Genomic DNA, 27,144 nt, shown 5'->3' with positions numbered 1-27,144 from the left:
GCTTAAAGATGAAGAACTGAGAGAGGCGGAGGAGCTCAAAGTGGGAGATTACTCGGACACCCATTCATAGTTGGACATCCAAATGTCAAATGCAGCCTTTGAGTCTTCCCACAGAGGAGCCACAAATGGATCTTGACCTTCCGCTGGGGAAAATATTAAATCAGCTACTGGAGCCCCAATTGGGGGAAATGTTAAATCACCGAACTCCGCCAATAGAGTTGGTGGCAGAGGAAGTGTTTGGGAGGAAGAAATGCTCAAAGATGAAAAACTAAGAGAGGAAGAGGAGCTCAAAGTGGGAGATTACTCGGACACCCATTCAAAGTTGGACATTCAAATGTCAAATTCAGCATTTGAGTCTTCCCACAGAAGGGCCACAAATGGATCTGGATCTTCAGCTGGGAAACAAGTTAAATCAGCTACTGGAGCCCCAATTGGAGGAAATGTTAAATCACTGAACTCCGCCAATAAATTTGGTGGAAGATGAAGTGTTTGGGAAGAAGAAAGGTTCAAAGATGAAGAACTAAGAGATGAGGAGAAGCTCAAAGTGGGAGATTACTCAGACACCCATTCAAAGTTGGACATCCAAATGTCAAATTCAACCTTTGAATCTTCCCACAGAGGAGTCATGAATGGATCTGGAGCCTCTGTTGGGTGAAACATAAAATCACCGAACTCCGCCAATAGAGTTGGTGGAAGAGGAAGTGTTTGTGAGAAAGAAAGGCTTAAAGATGAAGAACTGAGAGAGGCGGAGGAGCTCAAAGTGGGAGATTACTCGGACACCCATTCAAAGTTGGACATCCAAATGTCAAATGCAGCCTTTGAGTCTTCCCACAGAGGAGCCACAAATGGATCTGGACCTTCAGCTGGGGAAAATATTAAATCAGCTACTGGAGCCCCAATTGGGGGAAATGTTAAATCACCGAACTCCGCCAATTGAGTTGGTGGCAGAGGAAGTGTTTGGGAGGAAGAAATGCTCAAAGATGAAGAACTAAGAGAGGAAGAGGAGCTCAAAGTGGGAGATTACTCGGACACCCATTCAAAGTTGGACATTCAAATGTCAAATTCAGCATTTGAGTCTTCCCACAGAAGGGCCACAAATGGATCTGGATCTTCAGCTGGGAAACAAGTTAAATCAGCTACTGGAGCCCCAATTGGGGGAAATGTTAAATCACTGAACTCCGCCAATAAAGTTGGTGGAAGATGAAGTGTTTGGGAAGAAGAAAGGTTCAAAGATGAAGAACTAAGAGATGAGGAGAAGCTCAAAGTGGGAGATTACTCAGACACCCATTCAAAGTTGGACATCCAAATGTCAAATTCAACCTTTGAATCTTCCCACAGAGGAGTCATGAATGGATCTGGAGCCTCTGTTGGGTGAAACGTAAAATCACCGAACTCCGCCAATAGAGTTGGTGAAAGAGGAAGTGCTTGTGAAGAAAAAAGGCTCAGAGATGAAGAACTAAGAGAGGATGAGGAGGTCAAAGTGGGAGACGGAGAGCTCAAAGGTCATACCTTTTGCTTGACATAAATGCAACGAGCTGGAACGTCGCAACCCTGTCGCAGATGGTCTAGCTCCGGTTGCACGCATTACAGATGTACCTTGGTTGATCAATATTTTTGTTGTTATAATGAGAGAACTTGGTAGATTTGGAGGGAAAACGAGAGCATTGTAGACCGCCCATACCTTATATTTACTATTTACTTTCGGTTGGAATGGTGAAGTTACACAAAATCTAGAACTGAATATTAGGTCGAACTACATATTCATATTTAGCGTCCCAACAGAAAATTGGCCGAATTTTTATTACCTATATAAAATATCATCACATCTCTCGAATGCTTATACGTATGTTGGGTTATAAGGCCCGATGACTGTTTGTTCGTTATGTGTGACGTATTTTGTGCATGTTGAAGTCGGTCTTCTTTTCCTTTGTTTTAGGGGAAGAGGATGTTTGTAACTAGTAAGTGGGCCCGACATCAATTAGATGTCGGAAAAACCACAGAATCCATCAGGGGTTTAGAGGAATTCGGGGTAGGTCCTGTCAACTTGGTATTAGAGCACTAGGTTTAATTTCATGTGGACTTCACACCTTATGTGCATCTTTAATATTGGGCAGTGTAGTGTGCTCCGTTACGGAGTGAGACCTTTTCGACCTGGGTACCTCATTAGACGTTTCAGGTACGTCTTGTAAATTGTTTCCTTTGATTCTCGGTGAACTTTGACTTCTGGGTTTTAAGGTTGCTTGAGTTGGTTTGAGTCTTAGTTGACTCAATTCTCGATTAAGGGTGTTTCGGGGAAATGTAAAAACAGTGAAAGGAAAGAAATCAAAAAGTTAGCATACTTCAATTAGTTTGGGATGTTACCCTTGCATAGCATCGAAGGAGAAATAATGTTGTCGTATGTATCTCAAGTCTGAGAGCCTAGGCAGTCTTGTAGTCGACTAAGGACGGCAAATAAGTTGAGCTCCCATTTTCGTCTCTAAATCCTAAACTCCCAAAAACTCCCTAAACCCTCATATATAACATGGAAGTCTTACCACTTCTCTCAGTTATTTTGTTGGACCTTACTCGGACACCCATTCAAAGTTGGACATCCAAATGTCAAATTCAGCCTTTGAGTCTTCCCACAGAGGAGCCACAAATGTATCTGGAGCCTCAGTTGGGTGAAATGTAAAATCACCGAACTCCGCCAATAGAGTTGGTGGAAGAAGGAGTGCTTGGGAGGAAGAAAAGCTCAGAGATGAAGAACTAAGAGAGGATGAGAAGCTCAAAGTGGGAGAGGTTGAGGTTGAAGGAGAGGGAGAGGGAGAGCTCAGAGGTCATACCTTTTGATTGACATAACCGCAACGGGCTGGAACGTCGCAAACTCTGCTAGACAGCCGCCAACAGTCCAGCTCCAGTTGCAAGCATTACAGATGTACCTAGGTTGATCAATATTTTTGTTGTTATAATAAGAGAACTTGGTAGATTTGGAGGGACAACGAGGGCATTGTAAACCGCCCATACCTGATATTTACTATTTACTTTCGGTTGAAATGGTGAAGTTACACAAAATCTAGAACTAAATATTATGCCAAACTACATATTCATGTTTAGCGTCCCAACAGAAAATTAGCGGAATTTTTATTACCTATATAAAATATCATCACATCTCTCGAATGCTTATACGTATGTTTGGTTATAAGGCCGGAGGCCTGTTTGTTCGTTGTGTGTGACGTATTTTGTGCATGCTGAAGTTTGGTGATTTTAAACTGTGTTTTTGACAGGTTTAAAAATTTGGTAATGTCCATTTTTTAGGGAAGACTCTGATGAAATTTCGATATAAGTCTCAGTCATCTTTTCCTTTGTTTTAGGGGAAGATGATGTTTGTAATTAGTAAGTGGTCCCGACATCGGTTAGATGTCAGAAAAACCACAAGATCCATCAGGGGTATCGAGGAATTCAGGGTAGGTCCTGTCAACTTGGTATTAGAGCACTAGGTTCAATTTCATGTGGACTCTGCACCTTATGTGCATCTTTAGTATTGGGCAGTGTAGTGTGTTCCATTATGGAGTGAGACCTTTTCGACGTGGGTGACCTCATTAGACGTTTCAGATACGTCTTGTAAATTGTTTCCTTTGTTTCTCAGTGAACTCTGACTTCTGGGTTTTAAGGTTGCTTGAGTTGGTTTGAGTATTAGTTGACTCAATTCCCGATTAAGGGTGTTTTGGGGAAAATTAAAAACGGTGAAAGAAAAGGAATAAAAAAGTTAGCATACTTCAATGAGTTTGGGATGTTACCCTTGTGTTGCATCCAGGGAGAAATAGTGTAGTCGTAGGTATCTCAAGTTTGAGAGCCTAAGTAGTCTTGGAGTCAGCTAAGGCCGTTAATGAAAGTTGAGCTCCCATTTTCGTCTCTAAATCCTAAACTCTCAAAAACTCGCTAAACCCTCATATATAAAATGGAAGTCTTACCACTTCTCTCAGTTATTTAGTTGGACCTTACTCGGACACCCATTTAAAGTTGGACATCCAAATGTCAAATTCAGCCTTTGAGTCTTCCCACAGAGGAGCCACAAATGGATTTGGAGCTTCAGCTGGGGGAAATATTAAATCACCGAACTCTGCCAATAGAGTTGGTGGAAGAGGAAGTGTTTGGGAGGAAGAAATGGTCAAAGATGAAGAACTAAGAGAGGAGAAGGAGCTCAAAGTGGGAGAGGGAGAGGGAGAGCTCAGAGGTCATGCCTTTTTCTTGACATAACCGCAACGGGCTAGAACGTCGCGGACTCTGCCGTCGACGATCTAGCTCCTGTTTCATGCATTACAAACGTACCTAGGTTGATCAATATTTTTATTGTTATAATGTGAGAACTTGGTAGAGTTGGAGGGACAACGACAGCACTGTAGACCGCTCATGCCCGATATTTACTATTTACTTTCGGTTGGAATGATGAAGTTACACAAAATCTAGAACTGAGTATTAGGTCAAACTACATATTCATTTTAGCGTCTCAACATAAAATATCATCACATCTCTCGAATGCTTATACGTATGTGCAAGGAATAAAATGTAGGGCATAAGTTGCAAGATTGGGGGGTAGGGGTTGCGGGATGCGGCGGGGCATGAGGTGGCGTGAAAAGTTGGCCTTTAGCTCCACATGGGGATGGATCATGTATGTCGAAAATGATAATTGCCCCTTGCCAACCAACACTGAAAAAAGACAAGAAGGACAAGGTTATTCAGTGGTTTCCATGAAAATGGGTTCAAGGTTAGCAGAATATGGAAACTAAACCAACAACTGGATATAGCATTGTTTGCATGAGTTAACATTTCATTGAATGTCCAATTTGACTTAGATGATCGCACATTTAAATTTAATTTTCTAAAAAGTAATTCATAATATCCATGTGAATAACAGTTTTTGAACAAGAGGTTCTCCTCACGCCCTATGTGCCAGGTGTTGAGCTGAATCAAACTATACTATTTGTACAAGTAAAAACCTGTAACTCGAGACCGTCCGTAGCTATATAAGCTTTATAAATCTACATTTGAATTAGTTGCAACCCTATCTCACAACAAATTTAATATAACCTTTAAAAAAAATTAATGAACATTATCGTTTAAGAGAACAAGTTGGAAGGATGGACCATGTTGGGAAGGAATGTGAACTCTGTAGGGGGTAGGACATTGAGGACAATGCCAAACCGTATGGCCAATGGTTCCAAATAGATGTTTTCATATGTGTGGGGTTTTATTCAAAAGGTCTTCATGTTATTAGGAGTGGAGTCATTCATTATATGAGACTTTATATTTTGTTAAGTTTCCGATGTGGGATTTTTTGTATTCTTCAACAAATAGGGCCAATGTGGTCTAGCCTAGTGAAAAGAGCCTTGACTTGCGGATCACTGGTATCAGGTATTCGAACCTCCATGACATGTTGATAGTGTGTTTGTGTATGAGAGAAAACCCCCTCCCTATATCACTTGTATAAAAAAAAAAATTGAATAAAAAATACGGTTAGAACCAAGAGCAAATAGATTATCGGGTTATTCGCAGCAATGGTCCCTCAACTATACCCGTATTTACAGTTTGGTCAGTCAATTCAATTATTAGTTGCAAAGGTCACTCAAGTAGGTGTTTTGTTGCACCATTAGTCCTTCCGTCAAATCTGTGACTTTTTCTGTCAAAAGTGAGGGTAAATTCGGAAATTCATGATGCTTTCCTGAAAACATTTTAAAACCTAGAAAAGACATAGTCCTAGAACTCCTCGACGTCGTCGTTTCGGGGAATGGGTTTGTGGCTACTTCGTCTTCGTCTTCATCGTCGGCTTCTGGTATAGGGATGATCCGAGATGTGGGAGAGAAAAGAGACTCGTAGTCGTACAATGGCTTCAATGAGGCTCTGGGTGAGGTGGCCTCCACTATTATCTTCTTCTCCACTTCCCTGGGCTCTGGGTGAGCAAGAATCATGAGGTATCGTCCTAGCAGCCTCTGGCTCTGGTCTGGTACCATAATAACAAGGGAAACTAAAGAAAACAATTTGAGTGGGTTTGGTAGAGATATGGTTTGGGGAGTGTGAATGAATTTTGTCATCAATTTGATGGGTTTGGGTTCATGGTTTCGAGCGGATGAGTGGGGGCAACTAAAGAGAACAATTTGAGTGGGTTTGGCAGAGATATGGTTTGGGGAGTGTGAATGAATTTTGTTATCAATTTGATGGGTTTGGGTTCATGGTTTCGAGCGGATGAATTGGGGCATCTGCACCCAGTAAGCCTTAGCTGGCTCCGTCCCTGTGGCTGCGCACATGAGTAGCTATGCAAGGGAAATGGAAGGCGTGACCACAATCTACTGTGTATATGGCTGTGCCCTGCTCTGTCTTCACACTGTTCAAGCAAATCCCACAGTTGCTCTGCAAAAGTCCCCACATTAAACGAAAATTTAATAACCCAAGGGAGGAGAAGCAAGAATTGGGTTGTGGCAATGGAGGATTGTGGAGGAATGGGAGGGTTGTGGATGAATTTCCGAATTTACCCTCATTTTTGACAGAAAATTTAACAGAGTTTGACGGAAGGACTAGTGGTGCAACACAACACCTACTTAAGTGACCTCTGCAACTAATAATTGAATTGAATGACGAAAATGCAACTATGGGTATAGTTGAGGGACCATTGCTACGAATAACCCTAGATTATCATAGTGCAGTAGAGGAGGTTTTTGCCCAAAAATGTGTAAATCAAATAAAATCAATATGATCCAAGCTAAATCAGATGCAATACGAGCCATTGCTTGTACTTAGCTATGCTAAATATCCGGAAACAAATATTATTATTATTAATTTTAATTTAATTTATGATTTTTAATTTTAAAAAATATTGGTCACGTGCTACAGAGCGACATTTAGATAGGAAATTAAATGGAATTCGAAAACCTTATGAAATTGGTTATTTATAACAAGTTTAAAGTCAAATTAGCGTGATATATATATATATATTTTTTTGGTCTAAATCATGAGGTGGTCTTGGATGGGCCCTAACTATGGGTGGCACCTTTAAGCCTTAACCACAACCCAGACTAATCTCCACTCACACCGGGTCGGCCCGTAAGGGGTAAAGTGTTGGCCAAAGTGGTGACTCCGTACGAGAGCAGGGATCGAACCCTTGACCTCTCTTAAGGAATGAGAGTGCCGAACCACTCACACCAACCACCTTTGTTGCGTGATATATTTTTTTTAATCAAAGATTAGCGTGATAGTACAAGCTGGAAGCGGCACAATTATTTATTTATTTATTTTTGTGTAAAAGAGTGAGCCGAATCCCAAACAAGAACAACTAAACATGAAAATAAAAGCCTGTGTCTAGATCTAGAGGCCCTCCTCCTATTATCATCCTCCATCAAACGGCCCACACCACAAGGTGGGTTTCCAAGAACGGACGTCACAGTTATTCTACTTTAGCCATATTCGATAATAAAAAATAATATAAAAAAACACTTCAAGCCATATCTCATCTTATCTTATATTGACCAAAAACTAGACCATATCTTTATGTCCTATGGCGATTCAACCTTCTTCTTTTTTTCTCTTTCGTTTTCACTTTTGTCCTTTTGTCTTTTTATTTTTAAAGTTGCATACTTCTTTCACATTTTCTAAATTTATAAATTTCAATAAGTTCAATACCTAAACTATTACGGTGCGTTTGGATGAGGAAAATAAATTTAGAATTTTTGAAAAGAGTTAGAATTTTTAAATTAACATAAACCAATTCCTGTGTTTGGATAAATAAATAAAACAAGAAATCTAGAAATTCCACGTGGGAAAAAAAATGGAATTTAGAGGTCATAAGTCCCAACTTTAAATTCTATATGTAAATAGTCATCATTTCTAATATTCAAAGATGATAAACGTTAAATTCCGTGTTTAAATCCATTAGCCAAACAAGAAACTTTACAAATTCTAGAACATTAATTTTCGTCATTTTAAATTCCATCGTTTATGAATTTCTTAGAGCATTTACAATTATGCTCTCTATTTTTTTAGTTAAAATTTAACTAAAAACACACAAAATCTATTTTAGGAGCTTGCTATAAAATTTCAACTAATCACACTCTCTAGTTTAGGAAGTCATAAATGCTATAATTCTTTTTTAATTCAATATTAATTTTAGATTTAAAATATTCATTAAATAAGGCAACATGTAATTATAAGGAGCCACTAGGAGTTTATTCTCTCTCCTCAGATTTAGGGGCTCCTAGAAGTCTCCGTATTTTAGGAGCTTGATAGGGAGCATGGTTGGAGGTGGGTTTTCTCACTTCCTCCCTAAATTTTATCTAAATAGATGGTTTAGGGAATCCATTATGAATGCTCTTAGTACTTTTAAATATCATTATCCTTATCCAAACGCACCATTAGATTATGATTGAATCCCTTCAGGCTTCAATGTTATTTAATTTTGAGGAATGTGAGTAATCTTAAATTGTCTTAAAGGTTATTGGACCTATTTGAATTGGCGAACGTGGTGCGGACTATGGTTAATGAATCCAAGTAAGAGAGGAATCTAGATACGGGTTCTTCACTTGCCTCACAAGCCATTCTCCAAAAATTATACTTTCATATTTTGACAAATTGATTTATACATTTTTGAATATCCATTAAATCGTGTGGTTGAATATTAGAATTTGCGTTGAGCTTGAAATGACATTTGTTTTTGTCTAGAATATAAGTTATGAAGATTCTAAACAACTAGAAAAGAATAATTTTTTTGGTCAAATGACTGGGAAAGAATGATTACCCATACAAGTTTAAAGCATGTACTGGATAAGCGAGAATCACTTGAGAGTGGAAGTACCTCTCACGTGCCTCTTCATATAATCACTTTAAGTGATTTTAAGATTATACAGAAAAGTGATTCTTGATCTATATCTAAAATCAATCCCAAACAAGTCCTAAGTTATCAAGTTATCAAGATTATAAACAACTTGGAAAGAATGATTACCCATACAAGTTTGAAGCACGTATGCTTAATATAACAAATAGAAATAGAATAGCCCCTAAATCACGTATGAGATAATATCAAATAACACAGCAAAAAAGGAAGACTTGTTACTTATACAGACAACTGCACAAAACGCCCAATGTCAACGTATGTGCCAATAATGGGAGTGCAAAAGTTTTAGCCCCCGTAATTTTAAATTTGTTTCTGAAAATGGATAGAAAAGCGAATTCACACGGAAGCCTGGTTGGGAGAGATGAGTATAGACTCACCCAGAATGAAACATCTGGAGCGCGTAACCTTGCATACTTACCGGCCAAGTATAGTCAAAGGTCTTTAGTACAATCCTTCTTCATCCTCACTGACGCGCTCTAAAAGGCCAGAAATATAAAATGAGTACCACCAGAAGATCTTCTGTTTCTTCTTTTCAGTAGGATCAAAATGGCTCCTTTGCTGGATAGAAGCAACTGATTGCACGGCACCACACTGCAATAAAATGAATTACCAAATCAATTAACTGGAAACTGAAAGACAGCAAGATAACTCAAACTATATATAGGATTGAAAAACCAGAGACATACGTGATATACAAACACCCAGCAGAGAATGACGGCAAATCGTCGTATCATCATCATATGCCTCTTCAACAAGATATTGTATTGCAGCATGAAAGTTCTAAAAACGTTCTCTATTTTCTTATAGTTTGTACGCTAACAACTTTCTATGAATGAATCCAACTGCTCCTAAGCCAGATACATGGTGTAACATGAATCCAGGAGGATGCCAGTCTAAGCGATAGGATCCCCAAATTGACGTGAGTAGCACAACTACTAAAATCAGAAAACCAATGACCAACTAATGCATTGTATAATTGTTACCTTCTCGCATCTGAGTAGACAATTATCCTCTGAAAGTGTAGTGTCTGGACTTTTGCACCCAATGCAAATGACATATTCAGCTGAGAAAGAACAATAGTGTGATAAGAAAAAAAAGAAAAAAAAGAGAGAGAATATAGTAACAAGTGCGCAACACAAGAAAGCAAATCGTAAAGGACAAACATAACTGAGAAGCATGCATCATCAATAAGGGAGTTTTCAGAACAATCTCCGATCAATAAATAAATAAATCAATCAATCAATCAAACCACAAAGCAAAGTACTCACTGGCATATCGCCGCAGTAATTCCTCAAAGTCCTCTGCAGGAAATCTTCCATCCACAAATAACCTCTGTTGCTTACGAAGCGTTCCGCTTGCCCCCAGTTCAGCCAGCAAGAAAGCCATGACGTGATCTGGGTGCCTATGCATCCTGTAATTTTAAGGAAGAACGCTTTTAGATGGGATTATTAAAGTGATAGATTGGTAGATTCATTATATGATCAGGGAATATGCTATGTAATCTTTTATTTTTTACAATTATGGACATCCATTAAATCTATAGAAACACCTCTATGGGAGAGGGATATATATAGGTAAAATGAGAAACGGTCAGAAGAGATTTGAATGGACAACAGCAGTTTCAAACAAAGAACAATGAACTGCTTTCTCTTACACCAATTTTTAAAGATAAGTGATTTTCTCATAGTTTACCAAACAGGTTGATTTTCTCATAGTTTCTCATAGTGATTTTTTCAACAATGAACTGCCTTCTCTTATAATCTGCTTTTGTTTAGGAATTATAGCTGTGATTATAATATTTGTTTTCATCATTTGATACTTATATGCTCCGTCCTTGGGGGATATATTGTCCTCCAAGGTTTGTAATAATCTAATTTGAGCTGCCCATTTATGTTGGTTTCTTATTTATAAACAAAAGGAAAGAGATAAGATCAAGTGAATTGAAATAGTGGGATAAAACAAGTGAACATCTTGTCCCATTAAGTTGTACTTTGGTTTCTTATTGAAAAGCAATCTTGGAGTTTGAGCTGCCCATTTACTGATTAGGTTAATGAGATTATTTTACTTGCGTATGACGCTATATTTGAAAATCAAAAGCTGGTAGATGGTTATTTTCATCTTCTTTTGATGTATCCTTCATTGTTTTTATTGAGGCATGTTTTAACATCGACCTCTTCTTTTTTATTCTTTGTGTTTGATTTTCAGGATGCCTTAGATTCTGGAAATTGCAACAGTAGATTCTGGAAATTGCAACAGGATTCGTATTTTGATGAGGTTCCTGACTGTTATGGTATGTATCATTGCTACTAGTGGTCTCTGACATGAAATTCAGAAAGAGATTGAGAGCACAAGAATAAAACCACATTTTATCTCATTCGTCATAGGCCTTAGTTCTCTCATCAATTACTCGGGAAATCTTTCAATTGATCGAAATGTGATGGTTTTCATTCACATGCTGTCAACTTAAACTTAGGACATTTCTTTCCACGTTTGGCTCTTCATTTAGATACATTTGTACCTTTGCTGCAGTTTCTAGAAGTTCTTTATTGAAAAAAAGGTGCGAAATAAAATAATTTTTAAGTTTGTTATTTAAATCGTGTACAAGGTACAAAAGTCTAAAGCTTCATCTCCTACTCAGTGGAGTACAATTTAAAGGAATTGCACAAATTCTCGAACATTAATTTTGGTCATTTTAAATGCCATCATTAATTTTTCTTAGAGCATCTGGAGCGCGTAACCTTGCATGCTTCGCTGCCAAGGATAGTTATTAGTGATCTTTAGTACAAGTCGTGGTCCATCCTCACCGACGCGCTCTAAAAGGCCAGAAATATAAAATGAGTACCTCCAGAGACAACGCATGCAGAGCATAATATGAAAACTGTACGTAGAAATCAATGGTTCAATTAAATGACCTTGTTTCTTCTGTTTCTTCTGTTTCTTCTTTTTCTTCTTTTCAGTAGGATCGAAGGGGGAAATCTGCAACCCGAAAAAATAAAAAAAAAAAGAGAAAAGCTGGGATGAAAAACCACTATACTTGGCTCTAGTCCAAGAGAATCAAGACATCAACTCAGTATAGCTCACTGGACTAGCAACTTGAACCCCCATCACATCACATTCTAGCCAGGTAAGCACAACAATCTTAGTAGAATGCACCACACCAATCTAGGAAAACTTTCCACTCTACAATGAATCAATACCTTTTTCCATTTGGGTTGTTATTAGATCACCATTAATTTTCCACTTTCAGTTCCCCTTTTGTAATACTATCCAATCCTCTTTTTACGCTAAAACTGTGTCAGGGAAATTAGATAATATCTTTTGCAGACTATAATCAGTTGGTATGACAGGAACTTACATCGGCGACCACCTTGTCCTTCCCCTCATTCAGACTGAGGTCTGCCATGTTGATGCTCGGGCTCCTTTGCTGGACAGGAGCAAACTGATTGCACGGCACCACACTGCAATAAATGAATTACCAAATCAATTAACTGGAAACTGAAAGACGGCAAGATAACTCAAACTTCAAAGCATATGCCAGGCTATATAAGGTAGAAACTATGGGTAAACACCCATCAGAGAATTACGGCAAATCGCCGTATCATCATCATATGACTCTTCAACAAGATAATGTATTGCAGCATGAAAGTGCTAAAAACATTCTCTATTTTCTTGTAGTTTGTATGCTAAAAACTTTCTATGAGTGAATCCAACTGCTCCTAAGCCAAATCCATGGTGTACCCTGAATCCAAGAGGATGCCAGTCTCGGGGATAGGATTCCTAAATTGACGTGGGTAGCACAACTACTAAAATCAAAAAATCAATGACCAACTAATATTAGAGATGCTGACGGCATTGTATATATGATTGTTACCTTCTCGCATCGGAGAAAGAACAGACAATTATCCTCTGAAAGTGTAGTGTCTGGACTTTTGCACCCAATGCAAATGACATATTCAGCTGAAAAAGAACAACAGTGTCATAAGAAAAAAAAGAGAGAGAGAGAATATGGTAACAAGTGCGCAACACAAGAAAGCAAATAGTAAAGCACAAACACTCTCTGATCAATAAATAAATAAATCAATCAAACCACAAGCAAAGTACTCACTGGCATATCGCCGCAGTATTTCCTCAAAGTCCTCTGCAGGAAATCTTCCATCCACATATAACCTCCGTTGCTTATGAAGTGATCCGCTTGCCCCCAGTTCAGCCAGCAAGAAAGCCATGACGTGATCTGGGAGAACGCTTTTAGATGGGATTATTAAAGTAATAAATTGGTATATTCATTATATAATCAGGGTTTATGCTATATAATCTTTTATTTTTTACAATTATGGACAGCCATATTAAATCTATAGAAACACCTCTATGGGAGAGGGATATATATAGGTAAAATGAGAAACGGTCAGAACAGATTTGAATGAACAAAGTAATTGAACTAAAGGGAAAGAAACACATCAATGGTTCGGATGAGATAAGAACAATGGTTTTGGTTCATCTGACAAGGGAACTGAAACCTACGTCTTGCACACATCCACGAAATTCAGAAAATTAGTTTGCTCTGGGCCCTCACGAACCCATAACTGTCTTAGGCTTCTCTTTAGACAGCTCATAATCATTCTCCCAAATAAGTTTTATAATCTTATCAAAAGCCTGCAGATATTGCATCCAAAAAACCAATAAAAATAGATGCATACATATACAAATACATAGCTTTAAACAGCATGAAATTGTTAAGCATATTAGATTTCTTTATCAGAGTAAGAGAGAAAGAAAAAGAGCAAATCAAACAGATACTGTGAAATAGGAAGGAGAGTGGAAGTTTTTTTGTAATTGCAACTCAATTTCACATTGGTCAAATGAGGTGCAAATACAAAAATCTAATACTTACATCTTCTACAGAATCCTCCGTCACCTCAAATGTATTGAGGTCTGACATGATGTTTGCTGCGAGACAAGTGAAACTAAATCAATATCTATCAAGCACCAAAATCCACGTAAACCAGAAACCAAACAAGGCCAATATATAACTCATAAAAGATTAAATAAAAAACGCAAAGAGTTCAAGTAACATACAAAGCAAAGGAGCAAACCCTAGAGAGCGAAGAAGGGAATTGAAGTATAATTGAGGGTTACGGAAACCCTAGATATAGAACAAGAGAAGACGCTGGGGATTGTAAACAGAACATGCTATATTAAACAACGCTTTCCTTCTTCTGGAATTGGTTATTTTATTTTATTTTATTATTTTAGAACTAGCCTCTCCGCACGCACTTCCATGCCTGCGAGAGGCTTTTTTTAGAAAAATTTAAATTTATTTTAGAATTAAAAAAGATAATGGTTAGTTGTGTTCTATAAAAAGAGGACCCATTAAATGATTTTTCTTTTAATTTTAATTTTTTAATATGAAAAAGTGTGAATTTACCATATTATCCTCATTTAATTAATAATTTCAATTCTTAATGTTTGCATTAACCAAGGGCATTTTTTGGTATTTTGAATGTTTTACCATTCTCTGCCTTTTGCTTTATATATATAGATTAAGGGGGTGTATCCAATTCATACTTATAAAGACTTTTTTTAAGTGAGTGACTTTCATAGAGTTGACAAATTCTTAAATACTTTCATAGAGTTGATAAAAGTCACTAGTAAATTGGCAAGACTTTTGCTCTTAACAATTAGTCTTAGAAGTATGGAAAAGTCATTCATTTAATAAGCTTTTTAAAAGTCATTAACTTTTTGGATACCACCAAACTTTTAAATACTCTTTAGAAGTCATAACTGAATACCACCAAACTTTTAAATACTTCTTAAAAGTCACAATTGAATACCACTAGACTTTTATATACTCTTTAAAAGTCTAAATTGAATACCTCCAGACTTTTAAACTCTATAAAAGTCATTAAAAGTTTGAATTGGATACACCCCCTAAAAAAGATAACAGGTAGTTGTGTTCCACAAAAATAGGATTCATTATCTGATTTTGTATTTAATTTTATTATTTTTTTAATACAAAAGTGTGAATTTACCATATTATCCTCATTTAATTAACAATTTCAATTCTTAATCTATATATATAAAGCAAAAGGTAGAGAATGGTGAAACATTCAAAATACCAAAAAATTCCCTTAGTTAATGCAAATATTAAGAATTGAAATTATTAATTAAATGAGGATAATATGGTAAATTCACACTTTTTCATATTAAAAAATTAAAATTAAAAGAAAAATCAGATAATGGGTCCTATTTTTATGAAGCACAACTACCAATTATCTTTTTTAATTTTAAAATAATTTTTTTTTTAAAAGCCTCTCGCAGGCACGGAAGCGTGTGCAGAGAGGCTAGTGTTTCATTAACCAAGTGCATTTTCTAGTATTTTGAATGTCTCACCATTCTCTGCCTATATATATAATTTTATTTTTCAAGTTTCAATTTTTAAAACCCAAACAATAATCTAGCCATTTTCTATTTAAATATACTGTAAATAAAGTTATTGGCCTTTTGTTTAAATCTTGTTAGTATATACATTGTAAAAAAGATTTAAATGAAGTTGTAAAAAAATTACAAAAATAAAAGCAATACATATGTCAAATTTGGCTTGGGCCCATATATTGGCTTGTTTAGTGGCCCAATACAAGCATGACCCGATCCCATATGGGCTAGGACCGTGGGCTCGGGCTAGGATTGATGATTTTCATAAATGGACGGGCCCATCATGGCCCGTTTATTAAATGGGCGGACTCTAAACGAACCTGATAAATTTCCAAAAAGTTATGTATGAATTTGACATAATTATTGACACAAATAAGTTCTATTTTACAAAATTAAAGCAAATAAATTGTAAATTATAATATAGACAAAAAATACATAGATTCCAATTCGATACCTGTCAGTGTCAACCCAGCCAATATCGAATTCTAGTTTGAGGCTTGGGCTTGGGCTATTTTGTTCATGGAGCTAGTGATTTGGACCAATACAACAATGGCCCTAATGCACCAATATGGGACATAAAAGTAAATTACACACAAGTTCTCTACAAAATCATAAGAAACGCTAGCAGTCTGCAGATGGAGTTTGAAGCTGCGCGAGTGAGTCTCTCTCTCTGGTCTCTGTTAATGAAATTTAGGGCTGGTCATTATATGTTCATGTAGATGCCTCTTTGAGTAGCCCTATGAATTAATTTTGAACCTGATTATATGTTCATTTAGCTCTTATTAGGTCATCAAGGGTAAAGATCTATTCCCTTTTTCCATTTTCTATTTGTGTTCAAAGAGACTAGGCTAAAATACTTGGTTTAAAATGAAAAAGGTTTAGCACAACTAGTATAAACAAAATGAATTCACCATTTAGAATGTTTTTGTTGTATAGGTTGTGGCTAAAGTTCATTTCCCAAGCATTAGATGCATGTTTCCTTCAACTTATTTGCTACATCAATATATCTTGAAGAGATGGACTAAAAATGAACATTTTGAGAGTTTTTTATGATGACGGTCTAGAATTAAATGATTTTTTTAACAAATCATTTCTTGTGAGACGCACTAGATTGTTTAAACTCGCTTCAAATATAATTTGATAAAGCTATGACCAATGAAGAGGCAAGTGACATTGTTGCAAAAACATTGCAAAATGCGCTTGAGGAGATCAAACCTATAGTTGATGCTACAAGTGGAGTTCCTGAAAAATGTAGTACTACTCAAGCACACAAGTTTAGTTTAACCACTTCCAGTTAGAGCAAAAGGTTGTGGAAAACAACTAAAAAGAGGAAAAGAGAAAGCAAAGAGTAAGGGTAGGCGTTGTCATGAATGCGGAAAAATTGGACAATCACACGATAAAAGAAATTGTCCAATGCTAAAAAATGGGTGAGTATGTGCAATTATTATTCAATTTTTTAAATATATGAATATTGCATCAATCGTCTTAATTATTGTTTTCCTTTGATGCAGATCTTCCACTTGCGATGATGCAAATTGAAATTTATCTGATACATATGAGAGTTCTTCCTCCTTAAGTAATATTGATGTTTATATGTGTGTTAGTTTATTTGCAGGAAAATTGAACACATTCTAATATTTAATTTTCCTCTAACAAGTTAAAAGTTACCTAGAAGTACAAATGTGGGTTGCATACTACAATCATGAAATGGGACATCTTGCACTTGAGTCTAAGGCTCTGCGAATAAACATGGGGACTTGTGAATCTTTTAGATTTTTTTTAATACAGATGAATTTTAACCAAAGAGATGCTGCAAGTACAAGTAATTTGTGGAACTTTATATTTCACGAGTTCTTTCAACTTTGTCTTAATAATAAGGTATTATTTGCTTAAAGTATATTTCTTGCTGGAGCATGTCAATTATAAAGAAAACATAGGTACTCAAACAAACAGTGACAATTGGTTTCAAAGAGAGACAAACCATGACGACAAAAAAAAAAACATATAGAATGAAAAATTGAGAAAAAGCGAGAGAAGGAAAAAATAAAAAAGAAGAGAGAGACTGAAACAATTGTGAAAGAAAAGTATGAAAAAATGAAAAAGAAGAGAGAAAGAATGAAACAATTGTGTCCATATTTGGTTTCGAAAAGAGAAAAAATATGGAGAAAGAAAGCTGCAGTACCGTTGGATTGATCTGACGATCCACAAACCTTTGGTTGAACAAACTCCTCACAATTCACAAACCTTTGGTTGCATTTTAGTTTTAGTTTTAGTTTCTTTGTTTGATGCATTAGCAAAGAAGCTCTCAATCATTTTGAAAAATATCAACCCGCTCTGTTGATACTGTTAGCATATGGACGGTCGCTTTCGGGTCCAAGATAGATAGGGCATGTGCATTGCACATGTTGAGGGGTCTATCAATGCCCAACTGTTTTCCTCTGCACATGGATGAGATAAGAGACCATCAACAATCAGTCCCCACATTTTTCTGACATAGTTACCATTTTAGCCTTGGACAATTGCAATTATGTGGTGAAAAAAATAGATATAGGTAGGTAGGTAGGTAGGTAGGTGACAAATAGATATAAGAATTGGAAAGGAAAACCTCATATTATCTCAGAGAAGACAGGGTATAGTTTTTCATCTTCACCAAACTAGCAGTTACATGGCACCCCAACTAATTTGATCTAATGGTATTTGTCTTTACTTAATTGAAGAAGATCTCACGTTCGATTTGTATTGATTGTGCAATGACGATATATATTTGTGATGAATTCGATATCTAATTGTGACAAACTCATTGTGGTGTTCTGTAACTTTATTTCGGATACGAGGAATTCTCAAATTATCCTTCTCTCTTTTCTTTCCATCTTTCAGATATTTTTTTAAGTGAACAAAGTTAGCCAATTACTATAGAAAACAAAAAAGAACGAAGGATACTTTAGAGTTTTCACAAATTTCACTAAAACCTGAAGTTGTTGGTCTTTATCGTGGCGCAGATAAGATGACGTGAGCCATGTCATGTGCCTCCCTTGTTAAAACGGCAAACATTGTCGTAATCTTACACGAAAGCAGAAAAATTCATTCGAAATTGCATCGTGACCTGAAAACCAATATGTTGAAATTGAAACTGCAAAATGAGTTATAGCTAATGCCCCACTGCAACTGCTTATAAATACCACCACCTTCCTTCATAGCTCCACACAACTCTCTCTCTCTCTCATCATCTCAACTTGCGCTTTTGAACTTCATTTTTAAAAAAAAAATCTCCAATCCAAATTTCAAGACAAAGAAAATGGCTTTTAAGTTAGGCATTTTCATGCTCTGTGTAGCAGCTTTGATGCTTGTTTTACTAGAAGCAAACCAGGTAACCCTAGCACTTCTGCAGCTCTCTCTCTCTCTCTCTCTCTCTCTCTCTCTCCTTACTATAATGTGTTTTCCATTGAATTTTGCAGGCCTCTACTGTGGAAACACCAGCATTGCAACAACAAGAGAATTACCAACCAGTGAGACCATTTATATATATAAATATTATTTTTCTTTGTCATCAGTTCAGAATAAGTTGAAGCTTAATTTCTATGGTTAAATTAAAAAATTTAATTATTCTTTGTAATTTTGCAGTATGGTACTACCCAAGGCAGCCTTCGTCCTCAAGGTGGGTTATACATTTATTTAACTCTTATCTTCTAATTTTGGAGAAAGAGGAGCTATTACAATTTACAAGGCCTAAAAAGTCTATACAAAATATATTCAACCATAAGTAATTAAGAAGTTATAACGTGGGCTTAAATTGGCCACGGGAATAAAATGTTTAAAATGTTACCTGTTATTTTCTTCGTCCTTTACTATTTATCTGACAACCCAGCTGCCATGGTGGCCCACAAAATTAAAAGAAGAAGGGCAATCTAAGGTAAAAAATGGGGGATTTAGGGCAGGTTTGGGAGAGTAAGGATGGAGATGGTATTGTCATACTCGGTTCTGAATCGGCCCGTTATCATCACCATTGATGGATTTACTATGTTAATATATACCTATAAAATATGTGAATATATTCATAATTTAATCTTAATATCTACCTGCATATACATGTTCATAACTTAACTACAAATGTATAATATCAAAACAGTAAAATAAACATTCCATCTAGCATGCTTGAGTAATAAATAACAATCTGATTTTCCAAATGATGTTTTTGTTTCCGTTGAGCTTTGAAGGCTTAATGTGACTAATTAACCTTAAACTTATGTGTTTAGAGTGCGGACCGCGGTGCACTACTCGGTGCTCGGCCACGGCATACAAGAAGCCTTGTCTGTTTTTCTGCCAAAAGTGTTGTGCGAAGTGCTTGTGTGTGCCTCCTGGAACATATGGAAACAAGCAAGTTTGCCCTTGCTACAACAACTGGAAGACCAAGAGAGGAGGACCAAAATGCCCCTAATTAAAATGATACCTACTCTAATTTCTGCATTATATTGATAATATATATAGTTATAGCCAGGTTTTCTTAATATGTAATAACCTTCGAAACCAATGATCAAAAGGTCAAGGTTTGGGGGTTCAACTTATTTAGCTATGCTATAAATTTTAGTAACTTATATTTGGATAATGCAGTTAATGCAATGAAGGAATAATTATAAATGCAAACGTGTGTTAGATCATTTGATTAGTGTAGTAAGCGAAGCGTTGCACTCAAATTCAATCCCCGCTACTTATAAATTATGTTAATTTAAAGTATGAATTGATGAGCTAACCTATTGAACACGCATCCAGACTGAAAGCGATAATTTCAATCTATTGTACACACACAAGGACACAACAACCAACCATGTTACACTAAACTTTGTCTACCCTGAGGTGGCCATGATTTTACTCTTGAGTGGCCCTCTCACAAATATATTGGCCCTCTCATAAAACTTTTCTTGGCTGCCCTCTCAATATTCTTCCTAAGGAAACAATAATTTTATTTTATTTTAACACAAACAATATATTGTTTCCATATGTTTGAGGGACACTACTTCCCTCCTTACTTAGAAGGAGGCATTCTTACTTCCTGCAAATCAAAGTTTGGCACATATACAAAAATAATTCATAAAAAACATAAAAAGAAGAATCTCAACAGACATGTCAAACTGTGATTAGCAGAAAAGTAGGAATTCCTACTTCCAAAGAAGAAGGCAAGTATTTCCCATGTTGGAGAGGCACACACAAGCACTTGGCACAACACTACTTTTGGCAAAAAAACAAACAAGATGACAAATGTGAGGTCAGACTTCTTCCGCAGTGAACAAAATGACAAGTTGTGTGTGATGGCTTCATGCCAAGATGAGCTTGAGGGGAAGTTACCAAAATCCAGAAAGCCCTAGGCACGAGGGGTAGGTTAGGGGTAGATTTTTGTCTAGCAAGTGACATTTTGATGAAAATTGGATGAAATTATAAAACATTGATGGTACGGTTGAAATTCACTATTTATAGAGAATCTGAGTGCTAAATTGATTATAAAAATATAAGGAAAATGCTAGGCGTACCATATTTATATACAACATTGTGTATTACCTTTCTAATAGAGGTGTGCCCAATTGTATTGGTAGGCTCTACCTCTATTAAAGATATGGTATATAATGTGGTATATAAATGTGGTAAGTTTTGCATTACCCAAAAAATAATCGAGGGGGTAAAGTATAAGGGGAAACGGGGATTTACCCTTTTCTTAAATAAATAAAAAGAAGCATGGTGACACAATTATTTATTCATTTGTTTAGTTTTTGGTACAAGGTTGGGCCTAAAAATGAAAGCCTGTCCCTCCAAATGAAATGCTCTACCAAACCAAACGGCCCACACCACAAAGGTACGAAGGTGGGTTTCCGAGAAGAAGACGTAGGTCCCAATCATTCAACTTTAATCTTATATTGACCAAACACTAGACCATATCTTTAATCTTATGTCCTATAGCTATTCAACCTTTGTTTTTCTCTTCCTTTCGTTCTCACTTTTGTCCTTTTTGTCAATTTATTTTCTCAAGTTGCATACCTTTTTTCAATTCAAGTCACATCCTCCATTGCATTATTGATATTAATTGGCATATGCTTTCCACGACAGATTGATATAGACACACGTAGGTTTACATTTCATATAGCTAACATGCGTTGAACCTTTTTTACTCCGACTGCATGTAGGGTTTGTTTGTATGAAATGCCGTAAAAGAAAGAAATTAGATTTGATAATAAGGGGTAAGTTATAAGGGGTTCACTTTATAGCCATCAGATCAATCTCATGGTTGAACTGTTATGCTACAATCGGGTTGAAATTACCCATACCAAAAGATGCAATCCGAAAGTGCAAAGCACGCTCTCTCATCCTGGTTGACCCACACCAAGTCAAATAATATGGGTAGAATATTTTCAGATATATTTCATTCTCCGAAAGGAGGTATTTATAATACAGGTTACAAACCCTAGTAGGGTTTAATTAGGAAATAAGTGGAATCCTAATTACATAATATCTACACAAAAGGTAAAATAAATAAAACCCAAATAGAATAGGACTAGGACTCGCCAACACTCCCCCTCAAGTTGGAGCAAAGACGTCACGCATGCCCAACTTGTCAAGCGAGTTGAGAAAGATACTTGTAGAAACAGCTTTCGTAAGAACATCAGCTAACTGATACTCTGAACGGATGAAGGGGAAGGACACAATCTGCGCATCCAACTTTTCCTTAATGAAATTTCGATCAACCTCCACATGCTTTGTACGGTCATGTTGTACAGGATTATGAGCAATTGCAATCGCAGCCGTATTGTCACAATATAACTCCATGGGTTTATTAGGCCCAAAACCAAGGTCTTTCAACAATCTTCTCAACCATAGTAACTCAGATACACCATGGGCCATTCCCCGATACTCGGCCTCAGCACTAGATCTAGACACACCTTTTGTTTCTTGCTCCTCCACGTAACAAGATTGCCACCCACAAACATAAAATACCCAGATGTCGAACGCCTATCTGTGGCTGAACCTGCCCAATCAGCATCTGTATACCCTTCTACATTTGTATGGCCATACTTGGAGAAAATTAACCTTTTGCCAGGAGTTACTTTCAGATACCTTAAAATACGAGTCATAGCCCCCATATGATCTACACTAGGAGAGTGCATAAACTGACTCACTATATTTGTAGCATACGCAATATCTGGACGAGTATGAGCCAAATAAATCAACTTCCCCACAAGTCGTTGATAACGTTCTTTATCAGTTGGAACTTGATCGGGATATATCCCCAACTTATGATTCTGCTCACTAGGGGTATCAATCGGTTTACAATCCAACATTCCAGTTTCTGCAAGTAAATCCAAAACATACTTTCTTTGGGATAGAAAAATACCATGTTTAGATCTGGCAACTTCAATCCCAAGAAAATACTTTAAATCACCCAATGATTTCATCTCGAACTCAGAAGCCAGATACTTCTGAAGACTCTGTATCTCTACATGATCATCTCCAGTCACAATCATATCATCAACATAAATAATTAAAGCCGTCAATTTACCTTTATGACGCTTTAGAAACAAAGTATGATCAGAGTTACTTTGCACATATCCAAACTTCTTCATAGATGCAGCAAATCTTCCAAACCACGCTCTTGGAGACTGCTTTAATCCATACAAGGATTTCCGTAGTTTGCACACCACACCCTCCTTAGAAGTCACAGGGATACCTGGCGGAGGATCCATATATATTTCTTCCTTGAGATCACCATGGAGGAATGCATTTTTGACATCAAATTGTAGCAGCGGCCAGTCACGGTTAGCAGCTAAGGATAAGAGTACGCGTACAGTGTTGAGCTTAGCTACTGGAGCAAAAGTCTCTGTGTAATCCACTCCATATGTCTGAGTATACCCTTTTGCTACCAATCTTGCCTTGTAACGATCAATGGAACCATCAGCCTTGTGCTTCAAAGTAAACACCCATCTGCACCCAACTGCTTTTTTTCCTTTTGGTAAAGGAACTATCTCCCAAGTAGCATTCTTGTTCAAGGCTTCCATCTCAACATGCATTGCATCTACCCAGTTTTGATCAGATAGAGCATCCTGCAACTTAGTTGGCACACATACACTAGATAATTGACACAAATATGATGCATATGACTTAGATAAACGATGAGTTGACATATAATGGTTAATGGGATATTTAGACTTGGCATGTATATCAGGAGAATATTGTACTTTAGGTTTCCCACGGGTAGTACGTGGGGGCAAAGAATAGGTAGGCATATCACTAGAAAGTACCTCATTATCACAACTTGATTGAGGCAGTGGCAGGGCAGAGGGGGGTCTTGTATCAATTTCATCTGTACGAGAGTTGCTAGTATCACTGTTATGTCCTTCTGAGAGAGGCTCGAAAAATTCCAAAATATCACCTGGCGACCGGTCGTGACATTCCTGGCGACCGGTCGCTTCACTCGTATCGTCATTGTCGTCGCTCGTCGAGGCAGGCGACCGGTCGTTTCCTATGTGCGACCGGTCGTTTTCAGGCAGATTCGTTAGCGACCGGTTGTTCACTTCTATGCGACCGGTTGTTCACTTCTATGCGACCGGTCGTATCTAGGCAGATTCGTTCACGACCGGTCGCTTCCTCCATGCGACCGGTCGCTTCCTGTTCTTCAGAAATTCCTTCTTTATGTCCAACATCTTCCATATTTTTCACTCCGAAACTCTTCAATTCACTCCCCCTCTCCCCCTGAATTGGAGATGAGGGAGATACATAATAAGGCACTTCTTTATGGAAAGTCACATCCAAAGTAACATGCACCTTCTGGGTAGGTGGATGATAACACTTATAACCCTTCTGAGTAGAAGAATAACCAATAAAGACACATCGCAGAGCACAAGGATCAAGTTTACTCCGTTGATGAGAGTAGACATGAACATAAGCAACACACCCAAAAACTTTAGGGGGCAACTTGGAAACGGAGACAGGGGAAACATGGTCACCAAACACATCATGCGGAGTCTTGAAATCAAGAACCCGGCTAGGAGTACGATTAATCAAATAGGCAGCAGACAGAACAGCATGCCCCCAAAGGTGATGGGGAACAGACATATCCAACATGAGTGAGCGGGCAACTTCAAGCAAGTGTCGGTTCTTTCTTTCAGACACACCATTTTGTTGAGGAGTAAAAGGGGTTGTCGTCTGGTGAATAATCCCTTGAGTACGGAAGAAAGACGCTAAAGTATTATTCACATATTCACCTCCGTTGTCTGTCCGAAATACTTTGACCCGAGCATGAAACTGAGTAGACACCATAGTACAAAACTCTGGAAGGATGGAAACAACATCATGTTTATTTTTCAGCAAGAAAACCCAAGTAAGTCGGGTACAATCATCAATAAATGTGACGAACCAACGAAATCCGTTCGAAGTAACGCGAGCCGGACCCCACACATCAGAATGCACTAAATCAAAAGGCTTTGCAGCTTTACTGTCACTTAAAGGAAATACAGTGCGATGACTCTTGGCCAAAATACATGTCTCACACTTAAAACTGGACTCATCACAGGAGCGGAATAAAGATGGAAACAGACGCTTAAGGTAGCCAAATGACGGGTGTCCCAAGTGACGATGCCATAACCAAATTTGTTGTTTGTCTTTGACACTGCAACTTTGAACAGTATTAACGACACGATCACGAACTGGTGCAGAAGGCAATGTCAAATAATATAACCCCCCCTATCCGTTTACCATGCCCAATCATCTCGTGAGTCCTAAGATCCTGAAAAGAGCAATGGGTAGGATAGAAAGTAGCAGAAGCATTAAGTGTATCAAGTAAGCGACCAACAGATAACAAGTTACAATGGATATTGGGAACTAATAACGCATGAGACAAGGACAGAGTTGGGGTGAGAGAAATGGTGCCCTAGCCAATAATTGGAGAGGGCAAGCCATTAGCACTAGTTATGTATGGGTTACGGGTGTTACTAGACAACTCATCAAAAAATTTAGCATCATAAGTCATATGATCAGAAGCACCAGTATCAATTATCCAAGTATTAGAGCCAGTACCTGGAATAGAGTCAGAGACACGCAAATTCGCAGAAACAGCAGCAGCACCAACAATGGAATTATCACCCATGATTGTAGCAGAAACCCAACAAATCACGCAGAGTATACAACAGAACACAGCACAGACACAAATCCGGCAGATGTACGAAGACAGTAGAGGCACACAGTAGAGGCACGAACACAGTAAAGGCAGATGCACACAGCGGAACACGGCAAAAGCACAGGAAATAGAGGCACGAACACGACAGAGCACACAGCGGAACACGACAAAGGCGCAGGCACAAGAACCCTAAAGAAATTAGGGCACACAGTAGAACACGGGTGGGCACAACACACACAGGTCACCAGAAACTAGGCTCTGATACCAAGTCAAATAATATGGGTAGAATATTTTCAGATATATTTCATTCTCCGAAAGGAGGTATTTATAATACAGGTTACAAACCCTAGTAGGGTTTAATTAGGAAATAAGTGGAATCCTAATTACATAATATCTACACAAAAGGTAAAATAAATAAAACCCAAATAGAATAGGACTAGGACTCGCCAACACCTCCTTCCTCCAAAGCCACCCACTCTGCAATATGTTCTTCTTGTCTCTCTCTCTCGCCATCTCTGGTTTGAGGTTATCAAAGAACCAAACTCCATTCGCCAAATATCTTGCAACCAACACAGACATAGAGGGTTTTGAGTCTTTTTTTATTATTGACACTTTATCACCCCAAAAGTTTATTTTCTGACGCCGAACTCCAGCTCGCCAGCCATCTCCCTACTGTCCAATCCAATTCTCCACCCATCCATCGTCATAACCCAGCTCTACTCGAATTCGGAACCCTAGTTTGACCTAGCCAAGCCGCCGCAACTCACGACCTTCGTTGTCGACCTCCACCGTGAAGCCACTATCGCGACTCCACAGCCAAGCCACAGTTGCGACCTCCGTCGTCGTTCTCCACAGCGGTGAGTTCTGATATTGGTTTTGTACTTTCTGTCTGTTATAAATTCATTGATCCCCTTTTCTTATTATTGCAACGGTAGGGGCATTCATGGGCTCCATTTTTGGCTACGGTCCTCTCTCTCTCCCTCTCCCTCTCTGTAAGTCCTCTTCTTCTCCCTCTTCAAATTTCAGTAATCCTCCGTACCACTGACCTGAAACACCTACTTCTCTGGCTCTCTTCTTCTTCATGTCATTCAATTTCAATTTTTTTTTCCTTTCTAAATTCTACTTTAAGGATTTAGGAATTAGGGATTCAGTTGGGCATTTAGAACTTAGGGGTTAATTTTAGAAATTCTAATTTAGGGATTCATTCAATGCCTAATTTATGAGCTGTGGCTTTATGAATTATCAAGTGGACTACTTGTTTTTAATTGATCATTGATAATGGTATTATTGTAGTTTTTAATTGATCTTTGCGTATTTCAGATTTTAGCCTTACAATTTTAGTGCCTGGGTGTGTAGACAGGTTATTAAATTCTTCTAGTATTAATGGAAGTTGTGTTACTAAATTACCAGTACCTACGCTCTTGGTTGACATGGTTGTTCTGAATTGTAAGATTAGCTTACTATTCGATGGACCCACTTGCTGATATTAGGAAATAGAGTTATTAATTGAAATGAATGGGAATGTGCTTGTTTCTTATGCTATTAGATTTTGTGTGAGTGTGATGCTAATCAGCCATTGGAATACACATCTTTTGGTGTTAATATTTGAAGTATTGGAACATGGGAAAGTTGAAAACAGGCATCTTCATGAGATGCTTGAGCAAAATTTGAAGTATTGCAAGAGCATTAAGTAGACCCCCCTTCG

The 27,144-nt window shown here is 37.6% G+C and overlaps 2 protein-coding genes and 1 pseudogene across 2 annotated transcripts; 1 reads left to right on the top strand and 2 right to left on the bottom strand.

Annotated features, from left to right (window-relative positions):
• Nucleotides 1–9,298: 9,298 nt before the first annotated feature.
• Nucleotides 9,299–10,243, bottom strand: LOC148294920 (eukaryotic translation initiation factor 2 subunit beta pseudogene; annotated as a pseudogene).
• A 1,329-nt stretch (nucleotides 10,244–11,572) lies between these two features.
• Nucleotides 11,573–14,117, bottom strand: LOC110761568 (uncharacterized). Its single transcript, XM_021964053.2, has 7 exons — nucleotides 13,931–14,117; nucleotides 13,746–13,801; nucleotides 12,963–13,088; nucleotides 12,729–12,814; nucleotides 12,213–12,315; nucleotides 11,770–11,833; nucleotides 11,573–11,670 (listed from the first exon to the last, which is right to left on the bottom strand). The coding sequence occupies exons 2-7, from the start codon at nucleotides 13,791–13,793 to the stop codon at nucleotides 11,573–11,575; spliced, it is 525 nt and encodes a 174-aa protein (XP_021819745.1). The 5' UTR covers nucleotides 13,794–13,801; nucleotides 13,931–14,117.
• A 4,241-nt stretch (nucleotides 14,118–18,358) lies between these two features.
• On the top strand, nucleotides 18,359–19,954 carry LOC110761572 (protein GAST1). The gene is made up of 4 exons (XM_021964059.2): nucleotides 18,359–18,653; nucleotides 18,742–18,792; nucleotides 18,908–18,941; nucleotides 19,540–19,954. The coding sequence occupies exons 1-4, from the start codon at nucleotides 18,582–18,584 to the stop codon at nucleotides 19,719–19,721; spliced, it is 339 nt and encodes a 112-aa protein (XP_021819751.1). The 5' UTR covers nucleotides 18,359–18,581; the 3' UTR covers nucleotides 19,722–19,954.
• Nucleotides 19,955–27,144: the final 7,190 nt, after the last annotated feature.

The sequence above is a fragment of the Prunus avium genome, chromosome 4 (assembly GCF_965620075.1).
Source record: "Prunus avium chromosome 4, drPruAviu1.hap1.1, whole genome shotgun sequence".
Taxonomy (NCBI): domain Eukaryota; kingdom Viridiplantae; phylum Streptophyta; class Magnoliopsida; order Rosales; family Rosaceae; genus Prunus; species Prunus avium.
Note: the sequence above shows the minus strand (reverse complement) of the source record. Positions and strands in the feature narration are given on the sequence as shown.

What these genes read in the sequence shown, in the direction of transcription:
- LOC110761572 (XM_021964059.2), top strand. Translation starts at nt 18,582, where the DNA reads ATGGCTTTTAAGTTAGGCATTTTCATGCTCTGTGTAGCAGCTTTGATG. An exon ending in AACAAGAGAATTACCAACCA is followed by an intron (nt 18,793 to 18,907) that starts GTGAGACCATTT and finishes GTAATTTTGCAG; the next exon opens with TATGGTACTACCCAAGGCAG. An exon ending in AGGCAGCCTTCGTCCTCAAG is followed by an intron (nt 18,942 to 19,539) that starts GTGGGTTATACA and finishes TTATGTGTTTAG; the next exon opens with AGTGCGGACCGCGGTGCACT.
- LOC110761568 (XM_021964053.2), bottom strand. Translation starts at nt 13,793, where the DNA reads ATGTCAGACCTCAATACATTTGAGGTGACGGAGGATTCTGTAGAAGAT. An exon ending in TCTTTCTCCGATGCGAGAAG is followed by an intron (nt 12,316 to 12,728) that starts GTAACAATCATA and finishes CATTTATTGCAG; the next exon opens with TGTGGTGCCGTGCAATCAGT. An exon ending in AGGACAAGGTGGTCGCCGAT is followed by an intron (nt 11,834 to 12,212) that starts GTAAGTTCCTGT and finishes TTCGGGTTGCAG; the next exon opens with ATTTCCCCCTTCGATCCTAC.